This window comes from Orycteropus afer, unplaced genomic scaffold, assembly GCF_000298275.1.
Source record: "Orycteropus afer afer isolate SDZICR_OR568_19922 unplaced genomic scaffold, OryAfe1.0 scaffold00006, whole genome shotgun sequence".
NCBI classification, from domain to species: domain Eukaryota; kingdom Metazoa; phylum Chordata; class Mammalia; order Tubulidentata; family Orycteropodidae; genus Orycteropus; species Orycteropus afer.
The window spans coordinates 9703193-9721498 of record NW_006921593.1 but is presented as its reverse complement, the minus strand read 5'-3'; the positions used below and the strand labels follow the sequence as shown (position 1 = coordinate 9721498).

The window sequence follows — 18306 nt, the reverse complement described above, 5'->3', positions numbered from 1 at the left end:
TATGGACATGCATGTCTTACCAGCGACTCCTTTTTTCTCTGCAGGGAATGGACAGATTGCCGGTATGGTCCAGCTGCCAGGTGGGAGGTTTCAGATGGGAACAAATTCTCCAGATGGCAGAGACGGTGAAGGGCCTGTCCGGGAGGTGACCGTAAAACCCTTTGCCATTGACATATTTCCTGTCACCAACAAAGACTTCAGGTACATCAAGTGTTCTTCCAGGAGGAGTCATGGCTCTTTGTAGTCTTCATCCCTGATATCTAAAAAGAAAGTAGCTTGTTATCACATACCATCTTTGCAATAAGGAGCTCTGGTGCTGCTGCATTGGTTATGGCATTTTGCTGCTAACTGAAAGATGAGTGGTTAGAACCCACCAGCTGCTCCACAGAAGAAAGATGAGTCAGTCTGCTTCCGTAAAGATTGACGGCCTTGAAAACCCAGTGGGGGTTGCTCTGAGTCAGAATTGACTGGATGGCAGTGAGCTTGCCTTTTATTTGGGTCATCTTTGCAGTGCCTGTGGAACAAAGCAGTGTTGCTGTTTCAAAGATGAATCAGAAACCCGTAGTGGTTTAAGTGGCTCAGTGACAGAGCTGCTAGGCCAGGAACTCACATCCCCTCCACTTGACCCAGTGCATTTTCCACTACACTGGGCACAGCACTAAGAGATATGGGCAGAAGATCAAGCAGTGAATAGAGAGCTCTTCTTCCAGGGCGAAGGGAGCAGACGGAAGGTCATATACTTGTAGAGGGCCACTTACTAAGACGTCCCTGAAATTTCTGTCATGTTTGTTCAGAGAAAGGCCATTATTTTCAGAGGTTTTGGTTCCGGCTCCATGGCTCCCAGCCATGTTCAGCTTTTTCAGTTTCCCCAAGGCTAGCAGCTTTGGGGAAGCTAAAACTGAAAACACGGTTCAGAAGGGGTCTGTAGTTGACTTTCACAAGGTCCAGAGGAAAAGAGATAACAAGAAAGTAAAGGTGAGAAAGTGTTAAATTTGTAGACCTAAAATTTTTCGAAGTGCAAAGTTGAGGGAAAAAACTGATTGAGTAGACACAGACTGAAGTAAGCCTGGGGCTTATTAGCCTGGTTCTCAGGCCCTTTGATCAGTAGTCCACCTCTAGGGATTTGTCGTAGAGAAAGAATGAAGGTTGTGCAAGAGCCTTTAGCTAAGAAGATGACAGTTTAAGGATCACTGAAACATATCATGTCATTGTCACAGACTGCTTAGCAGCCATTAAAAATGTTGTGGTTGAAGAGTTATGTTAAGCAAAGAAAAAACACCACCACCAAAACAGGTTATAAAACTATATTATAATCCCATTTAAAGACATATATATAGAGAGAGAGAACATACGTGCATAAAAGGAGCCCTGATGGTGCAGTGGTTAAGCGTTCGGCTGTCAACGGGAGGTCTGCAATTTGAACCCACCAGCTGCTGGTTGGGAGAAAGATGAGGCAGTCTGTGCCCGTAAAGATTACAGCCTAGGAACCCCATGGGGCATTTCTACACCGTTCTACAGCAGTGCTGTGAGTCCAAATCGATTTGAAAGCAGTGACTTTTTTTTTAATATACCTAAAAAAGGAACCTGGAAGGATGTATGTTTTAATTGGTGTGAAGATGGATGTTCTTTTCCCGTCTTTTAAAATAATGAATGCTTTTAATTGTTTTCTTTTTACTTAGCTATGTGTTCTCCACTTTGCCTACAATGTAGTATATGTTGCTCATACATGCTTTTTAAACAGGAAGCTTAGTAAATCACTGGCCTCAGAGGGAACTCACTTCTGGTCGTGTTCGTACCATATCACGACAACCAGAAGCAGCACGCTGGGCTGATGCAGAGCACACATTCTCTTATATTTCATGTTGTGACCTAGAACGTGGTGGACATACAGGGATGCCTCTAGTGAGCCCTTGACTTTGCTTAGAATCCCATGATTTGCATCTGCCTCTCTGGTGGAGAGTCTCAGGCTGTTGGCTGCTCCAGGATCAGGAAGTAACTATGCTGTAAAATCTCTCAGTTGCCTCCTTCGTTCTGAAAGCCGCTTTGATGCATGAACAGCATCTTCTCCTATCAGAGGGCTGAGACAAACTGGGTTTCTCAGTCATGCCACTGTTAGCCCAAGGACACCTGTCTTACCCAGGCAGTCTGCTTGCTGAACTCTTCTAAATGGTACCAGGCTACAAGCAGTCCCTGAGTTACTGACATACAACCCATAGTTGTGAAGTAAAGCCTGTTCCATTAACAACTCACGGTACATACAATGGGTCATAATAACAGGTGGATGTTACTCTGCCACGTGCGTGTTATTACTGTACTGTTATGTTACAAATGTTTTAGTGTACCTGGAAGTGTTTCTTTTATATTTTTTATGCATGGCAAGGTACACTATATGCTATATAATAAGATGAAATTTTGATTAACTGACATTAGATACAGTTTGAACCTTACCATTCGAATTTACATATACATTTGACTTAAAGATGGATGTAGGAACAGAACTGGTTTGTAATTTGGGGACTGCCTGTACTTGAAAATCCATTCTAAAAATGTCATAGGTCATTCTTTTTAGTTTGCAATAATAACACCCATTCTTCCTGCTCCTGTAATTGCTGTGAGATAGGGATGGGATGAAGATGTTTCTGAGAAGATGCCCATCCCCTCAAGTGTCCTGTTTGGCAGCTTTATTCATAATCTGCCAGAACTGGCGATAACCCAGACGTCCTTCAGCTGGTGAAGGGTCACAAAACGGGTATGACTTGTTGAATGGAAAACCAGTTTGCTCTGTAAACTTTCACCCAAGTCACACACACACAAAGATCACCCTTTTTAATGTATAGTTCTTCAAGTTTTGACAAAAGCATACGGTTACTACCACGATCAAGATACAGAACAGTTCCATCACCTCAAAAAATCCCCCTGCCTCTGGCAACCACTGATAGCTTTTTTTGCCCTTTTAGTTTTGCCCTTTCCAGAATGTCACATACATTGACTCATACAGCATGTAGTCTTTTGAGCCTGGCTTCCTTCCCTTGGCATAATGGTTTTAAGATTTCATCTATGTTGTTTTGTGTATTGGTAGTTTGTTCCTTTTTATTGTTGTGTCAATTCCACTGCACAAATGCATGAATGCACCCTAAGTTTGTTTATGCATTCACGTGTGTGTGTGTCTGTGTGTGTGTGTGAGTGTGTGATGGGGCAGAGACCCTGTCAGCTAAACCAGGTGTTGTCTTTCCTCAGGGAGTTTGTCAGGGCGAACAAGTACCGGACAGAGGCTGAGTCGTTCGGATGGAGCTTTGTCTTTGAGGACTTTGTCTCCGATGAGCTGAGGAAAAAAGCGACCTACCAGATGAAAGTGAGAGAACCTGGGCCTGTTGCTGACGGGGTGGGAATGGGACCTGGACAGAGAATCCTCTGGGATAGGGGCTGAGATCCGAGAGCTGGAGGCTGGGAGGAAGTGAGAGAAACCCACCTTAGAAAAGTCAAGTGAATGATCATTCATGAGAAATTAACTCTGGGCTAAGGAGCTCTGGTGGCGTAGTGGGTAATGCGTTTGGCTGCCAACCAGAAGGTTGGCGGTTCAAACCCACCAGCTGCTTTGAGGGAGGAAGATGAGGGAATCTACTTCCATAAAAATTTACAGCCTCGAAAACCCAGTGGCAGTCACTGTGAGTCAGAATCAACTTGATGGCAGTGGGTTTGGTTTGGGTTTTAACTCTGGGCTGGCTGCTGCCAGAGAGAGACTCTGATAAGGGTCAGATCCTGCAGGGTTCCGGGTGCTCTGGCGGGAGAGCCTCTCGATAGGCTCCCTTCCGATGCGGTGGTGTGATGATGCCACTCTCAAAGCAGCCTCGCCTGGGCCGCTGAGCCTCAGCCTGAAGGCGCTGCCCTGCCTCCTGCCCTCCGTTAGGGAGGTGGCCTTGGGGGCCCAGAGCTGCTCGCAGTCATGGTCCCTCTCTTGCAGCCTCTTCTCTGGTGGCTTCCTGTGGAGAAGGCATTTTGGAGACAGGTAAGGACTGGTTCTCGTACCCAGTTTTCTGCCCGCGTTGACGCTAAGTGGTTTCCCTAGACCCTCTGCCCACTGGGACTACCGAGTTGAAGAGGACGCCCCGGGGAAGGGGAGACTTTGCGGAACAGCCAGGCTGCCCTGCGTCCTGTACCCTAACTTTTCCCCTTTGCCCCCGTCCCATTTCTTCCTTTACCCTCAGGTGTGGTCTCTCCCGAGACCAAGGCCTCGCCTCCCTCCCCGGACTCGCTCTCCCAACTTTACTTTCTCACTCCCCCTTGTGGTAAACACTGAACCCAAGCACCCTAAACCTTGCCTTCCTCACACTTCCAAGACCCCAGAAGCGTGTCTCACTTCCTTCCCCCGGCCGTCAGCCTGCAGGTCCTGGCTCTGGCATCCGAGAGAGACTGGAGCTGCCGGTGTTGCACGTGAGCTGGAACGATGCCCAGGCCTACTGTGCCTGGCGGGGGAAACGGCTGCCCACGGAGGAGGAGTGGGAGTTCGCTGCCCGAGGGGGCCTGAAGGGTACACGCGCCAAGGCAGTTTCCCTTTGTCCTCCTCCCCACCCTGCCCCGCAGCGGGGACGCTAAGGGCCGGGAAGGGTCCCTGCTCCCCACAGCAGCGCTGCTGGAACTGCCTGGGGCGGAGGGCCAGTAGTCACTGCTTCGTTTCTCATCGGTCTCCGAGCTCCACGTCCGTCAAATACAGTGAAAATTAATAACGGGAAAGGGAGTGAAAAAACTGACAGAAAATGCAGGCAGGCCTCAGTCTTTGTCGGTGGCATTTCAACAGACATACATGACATCTGATTAAATGTAGCTGCAATGACAAGCATAGACAAAAGAGCTGCGAAAACCACACACATTTTCCACAGGTGTCCAGGTGGTTAGTGGAGGAAGTCGCTATTCACCTGTCACCTTTTGTCATAAAAATCAGCCACTGAAAACGGCTTGGAGCACAGCTCCACCCTGACGCACACGGGGCTGCCGTGAGCTGGAGTCGGCCGCACAGCAGCTTGTTTTGGAGCCCTGGGTTCCGTAAATGGTCACCACACTCAGTTGCTAACCGAAAGGTTGGTTGTTGGACTCCACCCAGAGGTGCCTCGAAAGAAAGTCCTGGTGCTCGGCTTTCAAAAGCTCAGCCGTTGGAAACTCTGTTGGGGACGGTGCTAATCTGACACATGTGGTCGCCATGAGCTGGGATCAACTTGACAGCAGCTGGCTTTTTTTTAATAGACAAAAGGTTATGAGGGAAATAGCAATTCCGTACGTTAAATGCTTCGACACATTCTGGGTGAAGGTGGGTATATGGATAGGCAGGGTCTTTAAAGTGACAGATGGGGTCGCTTCCTGTGTGTTCATTGATCCAGTCTCAGTTAACACATTCCTCGCTGTGTGTTCTCCATTTCTGTACCGACCCCATTGGGGACCAGACACGAGCACTGCTCCAGGAGCCACACTGAGCACTGCATTGCCCTTGAGCACACTCAGGGACCAGGGACTCTGAATGGAGGTGGGGGTGGGCATAGAGGGACTGCCGTATAGGATAAGGAGTGGAAGGGGTGGCTAGAGAGATGCCTGGTGTGTGCACTACAGGGAGGGGGTGGGCGGGGAGAGATGCCTGGTGTGTATAGTACAGGGAGTTGGGGGGTGAGTGGGGAGAGATGCCTGATGTACAGGGAGTGGAGGAGTGGGTGGGGGAGGTGCCTGGTGTGTGTACTACAGCAGGGGGCAGGGTGGGGAGAGATGCCTGGTGTGTATACTATAGGGAGGGAATGAATGGGGAGAGATGCCTGGTGTGTGTACTACAGGGAAGGAGTGGGTAGGGAGAGATGCCTGGTGTTGTACAGGGAGTGGAGGGGTGGGTGAGGAGAGGTGCCTGGTGTAGTGAGTACTGCACGTGGAGGGGGTGGGCATGGGAAATGCAAGGCAATAATCTTGCTCTCCTTTTCTCATCACCCAACCCCCTTTGGTGCCTCACTCTTTCTATCACCCCTTCTTCCTCCCCAGCTCTTCATGTCTCCCTCCTACCTGTCTTCTTATCTCCCTGCAGGTCAAGTTTACCCCTGGGGGGACCAGTTCCAGGCAAACCGCACCAACCTGTGGCAGGTGAGACCTTTGTCCCTCCCCGCGTTTCACCAAACACTGATTGACACCTGCGGTAGGCTGGCATGCTGTGAAGCTGGGGTTCACAGGGCTTCCTGGTCCAGTGGAGCTGATAACCAGTGAAGGTGTAAGGCTGAGAACAGCGTGGCAGGACAGTCTTCAGTCTGTAGTGAAGGTGTAAGGCTGAGAACAGCGTGGCAGGACAGTCAGTCTGTAGTAAAGACCTATAATGGTGCTCAGGAGCTAGTCATGGCCTGAGGGTGCTGGCTGGACTTCAGAGAGAAGGTGACATTTGAGCAGATGGAATGGGAGTTTGCCAGGGGAAACGGGGAGGAAAAGACGCTCCAGGCGAGGAAGCCACTGTGCTGGATGTTGTTAGAGGCTGGTGGCCCGGAAATGGAGAGATGCAGTCGAGGGTGGGTTAGGCCCAGCCCACGAAGGGCCAAGTGTTCTAGATTTTACCCTGTAGGCAGTGGAGAGCCAACAGAAGTGCTTTGTCGTTTCATTGTAGTAAAAATAGACACAACAAAACAGTTGCCCATGCAGCAGTTTTTACGTGTATGATTGAGTGACACTGATCACACCCATCACTTCGTGTGGTCATCATCACTAGCCTTTTCCGGATCATTCCACCACCGCTGACAGAAACTCAATGCCCCCTAAGCAGTGGCTTCCCTTTCCCCTTCCTTCCCACCCCTGGTCCCCACTTTAGTCTCTAGACATTGGCCTAATTCATGTAAGTGAGGTCATACACGTGTGTCCTGTTGTGACTGACTCTTTTCACTCCACATAATGTTTCAAAGTTCTTCCATGTTGTGATGTCAGGACTTCATTCTCTTTCTGGCTGAGCCATATTCTGTAGTGTCAGCCGCATTTGATTTATCCGTTCATTCCATGACGGACATGTTGGTGGTTTCACCTTTGACCTCTGTGAAGAGTGCTGCCGTGACATCGGTGGGCAGCTTTTCATTCTCATTCTAACAGAGGTTTTTCTTTTTTCTAAATGTTATTTATTTTGTTGTTGTTGAGAATATGCACAGCAGAACATACCAGTTCAGCAGTTTCTATGTGTACGGTTTAGGGACCCTGAGTACATTCTTTGGGTTGTGAACCTTTTTCATCCTCCTTTTCTGAGTTGTTCCTCTTTCATTAACATAAATTCACTGCCCCCTAAAGTTCCAGTCTGTCAAGTTCCTATTATCAGTTTGATCCCATATCATTCTTAGAAGAGCGCAGTGGTCAAAGCCAGCCTTTTTTCCTAGTTCAGTTACACTGTGGGTCAGTTTTCAGATGACTTCAAAGGATGTTTTTGGTGTAAGGTTTAAAGATGGTCTCAGGGTAGTAGTTGCAGGGATTCATTCATCTTCTGTGGCTCCAGAAATTCTGGAATCCGTGAGAGCTTAAAAGTCTGTTTTGCATTTTCCCCCTTTTGATCAGGATTCTTCATTGGAATCTTTGATCAAAATGTTCAGGAATGGTAGCCAGGCACCACTCAATTCTAGTCTCGTGGCAAAGGAGGCAGTTGGCCACACATTCCACATCCCTCTCCTATTCTTGATTCTCTTTTCCTGCAGGGGTTTTAAACAGACTAGCATTGTTCTGGTTTTTGGGGTATGCCACACTGGCATGGCAGAACCAGGTGAAGTGGAGTTGCAGCGTAGCAAGGAGTCTGTGAATCCGAGGCCACGGTGATGGCCCTGGGGATACCAGCATTTGAATTAAGTGGAAGCACAATTGATTGGAGACATCAAATGGGCGAGGCATGTCTGAGCTGGACATGGGGTTCAGTAATTAACCAAATGTGAAAAGGTGGAAGAGAGTTGGTTTCAAGCATGAATCCAGACTTGGGCAACAGGATGATAAGTGTCACCACTGTCTAAAACAGGTAATCTACATGCTTGGTCAGAGGGCTGGAACTTGATAAGTTTTGGAAAAACTAAATGTAAGGTGCTTTGGGGTTATTCATACGTTTAGTCAGAGGTTGAAAGTACAAGCCAGGTGCTGAGGACCAAGGTCTGGGTCATAGAGCTGGGCTGGGGGTCCCCAGTACAAACACCAGCCAGAAGGCTGCCCCGAGGGCAAGTATAGAGTAGGGGAGAGCAGCTGGCTAGATGAGAACCTTCAGGAACACCACTGGCATCTTAGGGAGAGGCATTGAAAAGACCACAGGGGTCAGCTGACCTTTCAGATGGCCTTAGTTCTAAATGACAGCTTTGCAGAAAGAGATCTGACCTGTTTCCGGTTTGATCTTTGATAGAAGAGGTAACCATTTTGAGCCTAAACTGTTTCACATTTGTGTATATAAATTTTGTTGTTCGGAGTATACACAGCAGAGCACACATCAATTAGATTGTTTCTCCACGTGCAATTCAGTGAAATTGATTCCATTCCTTGAGTTGTGCAACCATTCTCGCCCGTTTTCTGAATGGTCCCTCCCCATTAACATCAACTCACTGCCCCCCTAAACTTCCCATCTAACCTTTCAAGTTGCTGTTGTCAATTCGGTAAGATCTTTTGTTAAGGTTTCCCATACAGAGAGATCTTAAAAGACCTCGGTGCTCAAGGCAGACACCCTTCGCTAATTAAGCTAAACTCTGGTTTGGTTTTAAGAAGACTTCTGGGACTATTTTTGGTTTAAGATTTAAAGAAATCTCAAGGCAGCAGTTCTGGGAGTGTTAGGTTTTGTAAAATGGAGACAATGCTTGCCTCACAGCATTGTGAGGATGAAATCAGAAGAGTTCACTGTAACAGACCCCGCAAGAAGCCTGGCAAGCTGTGGGTGTCGGGTGAACTGTAAACCCTTCCGTTCCCCTCCGGAAGAGCAGCTACCAGAGTGATGGCAGCTGATACCCAACTTCAGTCACAAAGAACAAGCTTGAACAAATGGAATCAGCAAATATAGGCCACTTTTCCAAGAGGTTTGGTGGTGAAGACATGGGGTTGTAGCTCAAGGGAGGTGGCATCAGGTCTGAGGAGGGCGAGTGGAGCACGTGGGTGGTGGTGGAGAGGAAGGGGCCCAGCGGTGCAGGAGAGCGCAGGACGACGTCAGGGTGCCTGAGGAGGTGGATGGGGGTGGGCCCGGGGCTGCTGGGGCTGCAGGAACGGACGGGGACCTCTCTTCCCGGATCCATAGCACATGGGACTCGAGGCAGAGGGGAGAAGGTCATTGATTGTAGGGAGAGCAGGGGTGGGGTGGGCTTGACGTGGACAACATGTCCCTGACTGACTGGGGAGCTTGGGGTAGGAGCCTCTGGCCACTCCTGGCCCCCTCCCCCAGATGGCACAGTAAGATGACCTTGGTCTGCTCTGCCCCTGGGCAGGCAGGAACTTGCCTTGGGATAGGACCATTAAGCCTTTTAACCTGAATTTCTTCCTTTAGGGGAAGTTTCCCAAAGGTGATAGGGCCGAGGATGGCTTCCATGGAGTCTCACCAGTGAACGCATTCCCCCCACAGAATAACTATGGTAAGGTGTCACATCAGGTTGCTTTCACGACTCCCGGGTGGCGTCCTTCTGCCTGATGGATGAGGTGGAGGAAGGCACCCACTCCCAGTGCTGCGCTGGGCCTGTGATGGGTGGGAGGGTGGTCTGGTCTCCCCAAGCCTATGACCGCCTGCCTGCTGGGTTGCAGGGCTCCACGACCTCATGGGCAATGTGTGGGAGTGGACAGCGTCACCATACCAGCCAGCTGACCAGGACATGCGTGTCCTCCGGGGGGCATCGTGGATTGACACGGCTGATGGCTCTGCCAATCACCGTGCCCGGGTCACCACCAGGTGAGTGCTGCAGGGAGGAGTCTGGGGCCTGGGCTGAGCCAGGAGGCACTGGAGCTGTTGTTTGTGCTGCTCCGCCTTGGGAACCTCTGCTGAGACAAGCCCACGGGCCGAGGACACTGACCTGGTCTCACCAGGGAGCTTCACGTGTCCAGCATTGTCACCACGTGGGTTGCTGATCTCATCCTCAACAGTGAGGTGGGCAGAGAGAGGGCTTTGGAGTGGCCACATCCCAGGGGCAGCCACTGTCATGGATGCTTCAAACTGGCAGGCTCTGGAAAAGCCTTTTTCTAAACCACTTAGTGTTAGAATGAAGGAACAGCAGGCCTTGGGAGGTCCGGGGCCCTGCTCGTTTCACGGGGGTGGTGGGGGCACATAGTCCAGTCCCCAACTTGGGTGCTTCCTAGTTTGTTCGCTGCTAGAGTTAGTCTGGTTGCTTTCTGTGCATCTCTGTCCACCGTGGGTCCCAGCAGGACTACATAGGGCCTGCTGTCTGTGGGACCTCAGAGTGTCTGGTTCACAGAAGTCCTGTGACATGTGCAGGCCCTGGCTTTTCCAGGACAAAACAGTGCGAAAGTGCAGGCCTGGAGACCAGGACCTGGGTTTTCTGCTGATTCCATTCTGACACTGAGTCAGTGGTTGGCCTTGAGCAAGACACCTCAGTCTGTCCAGTCTCTGATTCTGGGGCTGCAGAATGAGGGACAGGCCTGTTCTCAGAGTAGTTGGGAAATGGCAGATGAAGAAATACGTGGGCAAGTTCTTTGAAAAGTGCAACATACGGATTAGTGCTGTGACAGTTTTTTATGGTCCTGTTTAGGCCAAGTTAGTCTACGCTACCCATAGTAGAAGTTATTCTCATGGTCTTGCCTGCCTTCCAGCGCAGTCTCTCAGGAGCACTCCCACCCCCTCACCCTGCACCAGGGCCCCCTCTCACCCCTCAGCCCTTCTCCCCCAGGAGTGGTAGGTGCTCAGGGCCTGCTATCAACCAGCTGCCCCAGCCCTCAGGTACACCAGTCACAGTCGGGCCTGGGCGGTTGGAAAAGGAAGTTGAGTCCTGCCCTAGGCTCCTGTCTAAACAATGTCCATCCTCTCTCCCCTTCTCTGGTGGCAGGATGGGCAACACCCCGGACTCAGCCTCAGACAACCTAGGTTTCCGCTGTGCATCCAGTGCAGGCCGCCCGCCTGGAGAGCTATGAGCAGCCTTGCAGACAAGAAGGAAAGTTGCCGTGGGCCCGTGGCCTTCCAGCCTAGCCTCAGCCTGGATGCTTCAGCTTCAGGATAGCCTTCCCTTCCCCCATTCCACAGTGGTGGGAGCCTGTCACCATCTAGGAGGGGACCCGATCCTGGAGAAGAGACCCAGCTCACTGGGGGTGGCCAGGAGCCGGCTGTTTCTCTACAACTCAAGTATCAACCAGTCAAGGGGCCAGATCCTCAGACCCTTGGCTCCAAGTGCTCTGAAGGGTAGGGGGTTAGACATTAGAAATCACCCCTCCCCTTTCCCTCAGCGTCTGATGCAGAAGCCGGCGGTGTTTCCTCAAGGACCAGCCTCCCACGTTCTCTTTGGTATCCACCAGTGGCCTTAGGAGGACACTGCTCCTTCCTTGACCTCATCCCTCGGGTCCTCGCCCCTCTGAAGGAGCTCATCTCCACGACCTGCTGTGTAAAGTACCGAAAACCCACAATGTCTGTCGGAAGAAGGTGGATGCCCAGGAGCACTGTGGAGTGAGGAAGTTGGCAGCTTCAGAGACATACCAGAAGCTTCCCTGCTACTGTTGACTGTGTGAGAGCCTCTGTGACCCCCGAAGCCACGGCCTTGGAGAGTAACCTGCTTCCGTGATGTCACTGAACATGGGAGGTCAGTAAACCGCCCTGATTGTGCCTCTCGGACTGCTCTTTGCCTTTCATCCCCGCCCTGGGCCCCAAGGGCAGAGGGCCTCCCAGAAAATGAGGGGTGGCACAGTGGGGAAGTGGGGAAGCGGGCACCCCTCCCCACCACTGGGAGGGCCCAGTCTGTGTCTCATTGTGTGATGGGAGCGGAGCGACAGTCTGCGTCTCACTGGGTGACAGCGCCCCACCTCCAGGGGCTCCTGGCCACGGCCACCTCCCCACAGCCCCGCCGCTTGGTGGCCAGTCCCCGGCCCCGGCGCCCGCGGCCCCTCAGTAGTCCTCGGCCAGGGACAGCAGCACAGCCTTGGGGGTGTTCTCGAAGAGCGCGGCGCGGTTCTGCTGCTGCCCCTTCTTCACCCAGTGCCCGTAGATGCGGAAGGCGCAGGCGTCGATGAGGCGGCGCAGCGGCCGCAGCGCGTACGGGTCGCGGATGACGATCTCCCGGGTCACGGGCTTGACGCGCCGGTACTGGTAGTAGATGCGCACGGAGGCCAGCACCGTCACCGCGATCACCTGTGGGGGCCGCCACTGAGCGCCTGCCGCTGCGGGGAGGCCCCCCGGCCTGCTGTGCCCTGCGCTCCCCCACCCCCGGGCTTCGGGCTGACCCTGGGGGCGAGGGGAAGGCCAGGCTATTGAGTGGCAGGGCCAGCCTACCGTCAGGAGCCAGCAGCGGCTGCCCGGAGCCCTACCTTGAACTTGCCCCGGGGACTAAAGTGGCGCACTTCTTCCACCACGTATTGCTGGAAGAAGGGGTGTGCCAGGGCCTCCTCCGCTGTGCAGCGGCGCTGGGGGTTCACCACCAAGAAGCGGGAGATCTGAGAGCCGGGGAGGGCAGCAGAAAACATTAGACAGGGTCCTTCCAGCGGGGTGGAGAACGCGTGCCCTGCGGTGGCACAGCGCGCCCCTCTCCCTGTCGGGGGCCTCTGCCCCAGCACGGACCCGGGAGCCGCTCACCAAGTCCTTCACGGTGTCCGAGTGGTCGTCCCACTCGGGTGAGCCGAACTGGTAGTTGCCGCTCATGATCATCCTGAGCATCAGCATCTGCTTCCGGTGCCAGAAGGGCGGGGAGCCGGCCAGCAGGGTGTACATGATCACGCCTGTGCTCCACCTGGGGACACGAGGGCTAGCTGTCACACCCAGCAGCAGAGGCGCGAGAGAGCGGGCCCCCCAGCACACTCACATGTCCACCTCCTTGCCGTAGCCCGGGTGGTTGTCGTTCATGGAACACTCGATGATCTCGGGGGCCAGGTAGCTGGGCGTTCCGCAGACCTCTGCAAGCACAGTGGCCCCCGGGCGGGTGAACAGGCAGGTCCGGAGACACCGTGGAGAGAGCAGAAGTGCTGGGACCACAATCACTAACCCAGGGGATGGGCCCAGGGGATGGGGCCTCAAGAGGGCCACCAGCTTGAGGACCATGGGTCTGCTGGTCGCTCAGGCCACAGAAGAGGACTGAGCTGCAGTGCCCTGAGGTGGGGGTGTGGGTGGGTTCTGGAGAGGGAGAGCTGGGGGAGGCACCCAGGCAAACCCGGGCCCTGGGTGAGGTGAGGGGTGCAGACCTCGCAGCCGCTCTCCCGGCTCCAGCTGGCAGGAGAAGCCGAAGTCGGTGAGCTTGATGTTCCTGCTGTCGTCCAGGAGGATGTTCTCGGGCTTCAGGTCCCGATGCACGATGTTGAGCTTGTGCAGGGCGCAGATCACCTCCAGCAGGGCCCGCATGATCTTCCTGGGTGGGCACACGTGCCACTGACCACAGGCAGGGCACCGAAGCAGGGAGCGGGGACCCGGGACAGGCTGGGGCCCTCAGGACTGTGCCAGGGAGCAGAGCGCGTGCCCTCAGCCCAGCACGTGCACCCTGAGCCTGCGCATCTGCAGCACTGGGGCTTGGGGCCGGGCGGGGGACAGCCAGGCCTGATGCACCCTCACCTGGTTTCCTTCTCGCTCAGAGTGACCTTCTCGGTGAGGTAATCAAAGAGCTCCCCCTGCCTCATCCTGTGGGGACAAAGGCTGTGAAGGGAGATGGTCCCAAGACCTCCCTCCCTCTCCCCCCAGAGCCCGAGTGGGCCTGGGAGCAAGAGCTGGGGAAGGGACGGGCGGCTTGCCTGGGAAGCCTGGGAGACAGCGGGGCAGGCTGGGGGGTGAGTTGTGAACTGTGAAGGGTCCCCCTATCTGGGAGTGACATCATGGAGTGGGATCTCTCGGGGCCACCATCAGGTGGGGGTTGTTCTCCCAGATGGGAAGGAGAGGGGGCCCCTGGTGGCCCTGTGGAATAAGCGGAAAGCCTCGGCAGGAGAGGTTGGCTGCCGCAGGGTGAAGAATTGCACTTCGTCTTCTCAGTCTTGGGGTGGTGTCGAGAGAGGTCTTGGTACAACGATCTAGTTCTGTCCCAGAGGGTACCTCAGGGCAGCATTAAAAATAGCTTCCTGAGCAGCATCCCCAAAGGCCAGAGACATTTGCGCTGCTCCTCGGGGCTGCCTGCCTGGACAGGACAGTCCACAAAGCAGAGTTGGGACAGGGGCTGCAGGTGTCCTGGGAGAGGGCATCCTGCGTCCTCATGGGAGGAAAGTGGGGTTCCTGAGGCAGACGGGGGGTGCAGGAGGACTGGAGGAACACGGGTTTGGCCAGTGCCATAGAGAGGCAGAGAACCCCTCGGCTGTCTGGTGGGCCAAGGGAGGGCGGTTCTGTTTGGGGAGACAGCCTGGGATGGGTGGAGACAGGCCTTGGTTTCTGCTGCTACACACGAGGCAGCGTGTGACTCCTCTAACTCTGTTGGCGAGGCCCTGGGAGAAGCCGCGAAGGAGCCCTGGTGGCACAGTGGCTACTAAGCACTTAGCTGCTCACTGAAAGGTCAGTGGTTCAAACCCAGTGGCTGCACGAGAGAAAAGACCTGGCATTCGAGACAGCTCCTCCTACACCCACAACTCGGTTCCACAGCAGGGACGCAGCGGAGCGGGGGGTGCAGAGCTGGCCCGTGCCTGCCCTGGGACCGCTTCTCAGCGTGGATGCACAGTGGTGGTGGTCTCCTTTGATGCTGGGAACCTAGTGAGCTGCACTGAGTGGTCGGGGTCACCGTGCCTTTCTTGAGAAGACACAGGCTCTGTCCCGAGACAGGGAGGAGCCCGTCATAGGAGCATTTGGGTGCAGAAGCGGGGGCAGGGATGATGATTGATGACAGCTATGTCAGCTTCACCTCTGAACCACATCGCTCCCTGATCTGAGACCTGGTTCGGGCAGTGCCCTGCCTTCCACCCGAGTACTGCCAGCTGCCCCCTGCCCACGCTGGCCGCCCCAGACGGCAGGAGCCTTTCACAGGTTCATCGGATCCCAGCCCCTTCCTGCCCTCGCCCTCCAGTGGCCTCCCAGAGTCCTCATGGAGCTGATGGGCCCGGCAGAACCGGGTCTTCAGGACTCACTGACCGGGCCTCCTGCCAGTCCCCATGACCAGTCCTCTGCTCCCCCGCTCACGCTGCCTTGTCAGGCCTGGCACACACCAAGCCCAGGCCTTGGAGCTGGCCCTCCCTTCTGCTTGCAGGGCCTTTACTCCAGCCCCTCCTCGCTTCACTGTGCTCAGGCCATCTCCCCAGAGCACGTCAGGCCACTCCATCCAAGGTGGGCCCTGTCACTCTCGCCGCCTCCTGCTTCTGTACATGGGCACGGTACACTGAGATGTCACAGCTTGTCTCTGTTTGCTTTCAGTGGAACTGCTGACATGAAGTCAGGAACACTGGCTTGTTCATTGCTGTATCCTTGGTGCCTGAAATACTAATTGAATGCCCCACCATCCCTGTCATTAGCTGCCATCGAGTTGGCCCCAACTCATGGTGACCCTGTGTACAAAGGAACAGCATGCCACCTCGTCCTGTGCCGTCCCCTGATCAGCTGTGGATCAGAACATTGTGAGCCGTAGGATTTTTGGCTGATTTTGGAAGGAGATCAGCAGGCCTTCCTGCCTAGTCTGTCAGAGGCTGGCAGCTCCACCGAAACTGGGGGGCATCATAGCAGCACGCAAACCTCCGCTCAGCAAGGTGCTGGCTGCACGTGAGGGGCACTGGGTGGGAACTGAACTCAGGACTGCACGGAAGATGGGAATTCTACCTCTGAACCACCAATGTTTCACGTGGTATCATTGTAGTTAACGGCCATGAACATTTTACATACACCAGTCACTGTGCCCACCTTTTTACATATAATATCACAACAGCCCCTGTGAGGGCAGTCCTATTGTTGCACCCATAATACAGATGAGAAAACTGATACTCATAGGGACCCTCCAGCCTGTAAGTGTGCACTTGGGTTCCCAGCTGGGCAGCCTGACCCCAGGCTGACCTGCCTGAAGGGTTTGTGGTCCTGTCTGGTGTCTGTGGTGGAGGGGGCTGGCTGTGGTTTCTGAAAAGCGCTGGGTGGGGGATCACACTCCGGGGTTCTCTGATGGGCCCCCAGGATGTGGCCAGCTCCAGGGCCGGGTACTTACAGGTCAAACACCAGGAAGAAGAAAGTGTTGGTTTCATAGGTGTCCTTCAGCTGGACTGAAAAGCAAAGCCAGCTGGTCTCAGGCCACAGAGCCCACTGGGCAGGGGCTGTGGACACTCAGGGGTAAGGGGATCAGGCTGATGGGGGCCTAACTCAAACAGCTGGGGGTCGGGGAAGGCTAGCAAGACAGAGCTCAGAGGGTGTGGAGCAGAGACTAGGCAGTCCAAGACTTTGGGCAGCCAATCTCACCCCCTCCAACCCATCCCCCATCTGCCTGGAACCATGAGGGTGGAGCAGGGCCCTCCAGCCTTCGGGTGCTGGGCTGGTGAGCCTTCAACGTGCAGCAGGAGGTGCTGTGGTGAGTCAGGCTGCAGGGTGGGGCCGCAGAGTCGGGGCAGGACCCCCGCTGAGCCTTGTGGCATCACTCACTGATGTTGGGGTGCCCCGAGACCTTGTTCAGGATGTCCACCTCTTTCAATGTGGCCTCTCTCAGCTCCCGGGCCTCCTCGGAGCTGAAGCTGCCTCCGCCCGTGACATCGATGATCTTCACGGCGTACTCCTGGCATGTGGGTTTGTGGATGCAACGCCTGACCACGCTGCTGACGCCCCTGGAGGCACAGAGACCAGAGGGTGAGGCCAGGGATGTCGCGCCCCTTCTGGTGCTCTCCACTGCCCCTGCTCCCGGGGAGCTTGTGGGGGTGGCAGAATGAAGAAGGAGTCCCTGGGTGGTCCAAACGGTTAGTGCGCTTGACTGCTAACTAGGTGCCTTGGAAGACAGGCCTGGTGACTTGCGTCCAGGAGATCAGTGGTTGAAAACCCTCTGGAGCACAGTTCTCTGACACACATGGAGTCTCCATAAGTTGGACTCCACTGGGCAGCAACTGGCTTCAATTGAGAGCGAAAGGGCAAGGCACAGAGGGTGGTTTTCCCAGAGCTGGTGAGTAACGAGCTGGTATCCCTTGACTCTTAGTTAAATGCTCCCTGTTCCACACACAGGAAGAAGCTAGAACCTTCCCTCTGACTGCTGACCTGACCCCAGGCTGGGTCTCAGCTGGGGGTTGGGGGGTTGGTGTGTGTGTGTGTGTGTGTGTGTGTGTGTGTGTGTGTGTGTGTGTGTCAGCGGCGCCCTGGAAGCTCTCTGCTGGGACAGGTCTCTGGTCATGGAACACCTGTTGTTGACTGCCATCAGTGGGCCCCTGACTCATGGTGTCCAGGGCACGACGCGATTGGCCCCTGTTGTGATTCACAGGGTGTTCATTGGCTGGTTTTCAGAAGTAAATGGCCAGGCCTTTCTTCCTAGTCTTAGTCTGGATGCTCCCCTGAAACCTGTTCTCCATCAGAGCAACTTGCAAGCCTCCACTGACAGACAGGTGGTGGGTGTGCCCGTGGTGCGTTAGCTGGGATCGAACCCGGGTCTCCCGCATGAAAAGTGAGAATGGTATACCGCTGAGCCCCCACTGCTCCCTCAGAGAGCTCTTATATCCCCCTTATCGTTACTGGTGTCAGGAGGGCAAGACCCCCAGAGTGAGGGGTTCTCCAAGTGATTCCACTTTGGGGTGGAAGTGGGGTCCAAGCCTGCTGGCGGTGGGGCTGCCTCACCTGCCCAAGATCTCCTTGGGCTCATAGTTCTCGTAGAAGCCGTGTGTGGAGTGGGAGTCTGCCACGGACTCGTCCCGGGTCATGCTCGGCTCCCTCGGTGGGCGACTCCAAGGGACTCTGTGAGGGGGACGGGAGGGAGCTGTCAGCCTTCATGGCCTGGGGGGTGGGCTCTGTGAGGGACAGTCACACCTCTCTGTGCTTTCTCAAACGGAGCTGGGTTGGAGGGGAAGACCTCAGCCAAGTGGGACCCACTCGCCCTTCTGACCCCAGGGCCAGTGGTCTTCACCCTCTATGCCTGCCTCACCCTCGCACCTGGAGCTTGGAGCTCTTGCTTCCTCCTGCTGGCTGCAAACTGGTGACCCCCAGTGACCACATGGCTACCCCAACATTATGTTTTGGCTGGGAGCTGCCGCTTTCCCTAAGCGAGGGTGGTCCAGGCGGGTCCCAAGGTGGGAGACCAGGCCCCGAAATTGGCC

General features: G+C 54.5%; 2 protein-coding genes across 2 annotated transcripts; one reads left to right on the top strand and one right to left on the bottom strand.

Annotated features, from left to right (window-relative positions):
* The first annotated feature begins 7 nt into the window (after positions 1 to 7).
* On the top strand, positions 8 to 11076 carry SUMF2 (sulfatase modifying factor 2). The gene is made up of 8 exons (XM_007942562.2): positions 8 to 201; positions 3238 to 3352; positions 3962 to 4006; positions 4378 to 4528; positions 6056 to 6111; positions 9488 to 9572; positions 9739 to 9883; positions 10992 to 11076. Exons 1-8 carry the CDS (start codon positions 8 to 10, stop codon positions 11074 to 11076), a joined length of 876 nt encoding a protein of 291 aa, XP_007940753.2.
* Positions 11077 to 12037: 961 nt separating this feature from the next.
* On the bottom strand, positions 12038 to 17913 carry PHKG1 (phosphorylase kinase catalytic subunit gamma 1). Its single transcript, XM_007940733.2, has 9 exons — positions 17831 to 17913; positions 16661 to 16839; positions 16233 to 16287; positions 13688 to 13753; positions 13324 to 13487; positions 12948 to 13038; positions 12722 to 12875; positions 12457 to 12582; positions 12038 to 12280 (listed from the first exon to the last, which is right to left on the bottom strand). The coding sequence occupies exons 1-9, from the start codon at positions 17911 to 17913 to the stop codon at positions 12038 to 12040; spliced, it is 1161 nt and encodes a 386-aa protein (XP_007938924.1).
* Positions 17914 to 18306: the final 393 nt, after the last annotated feature.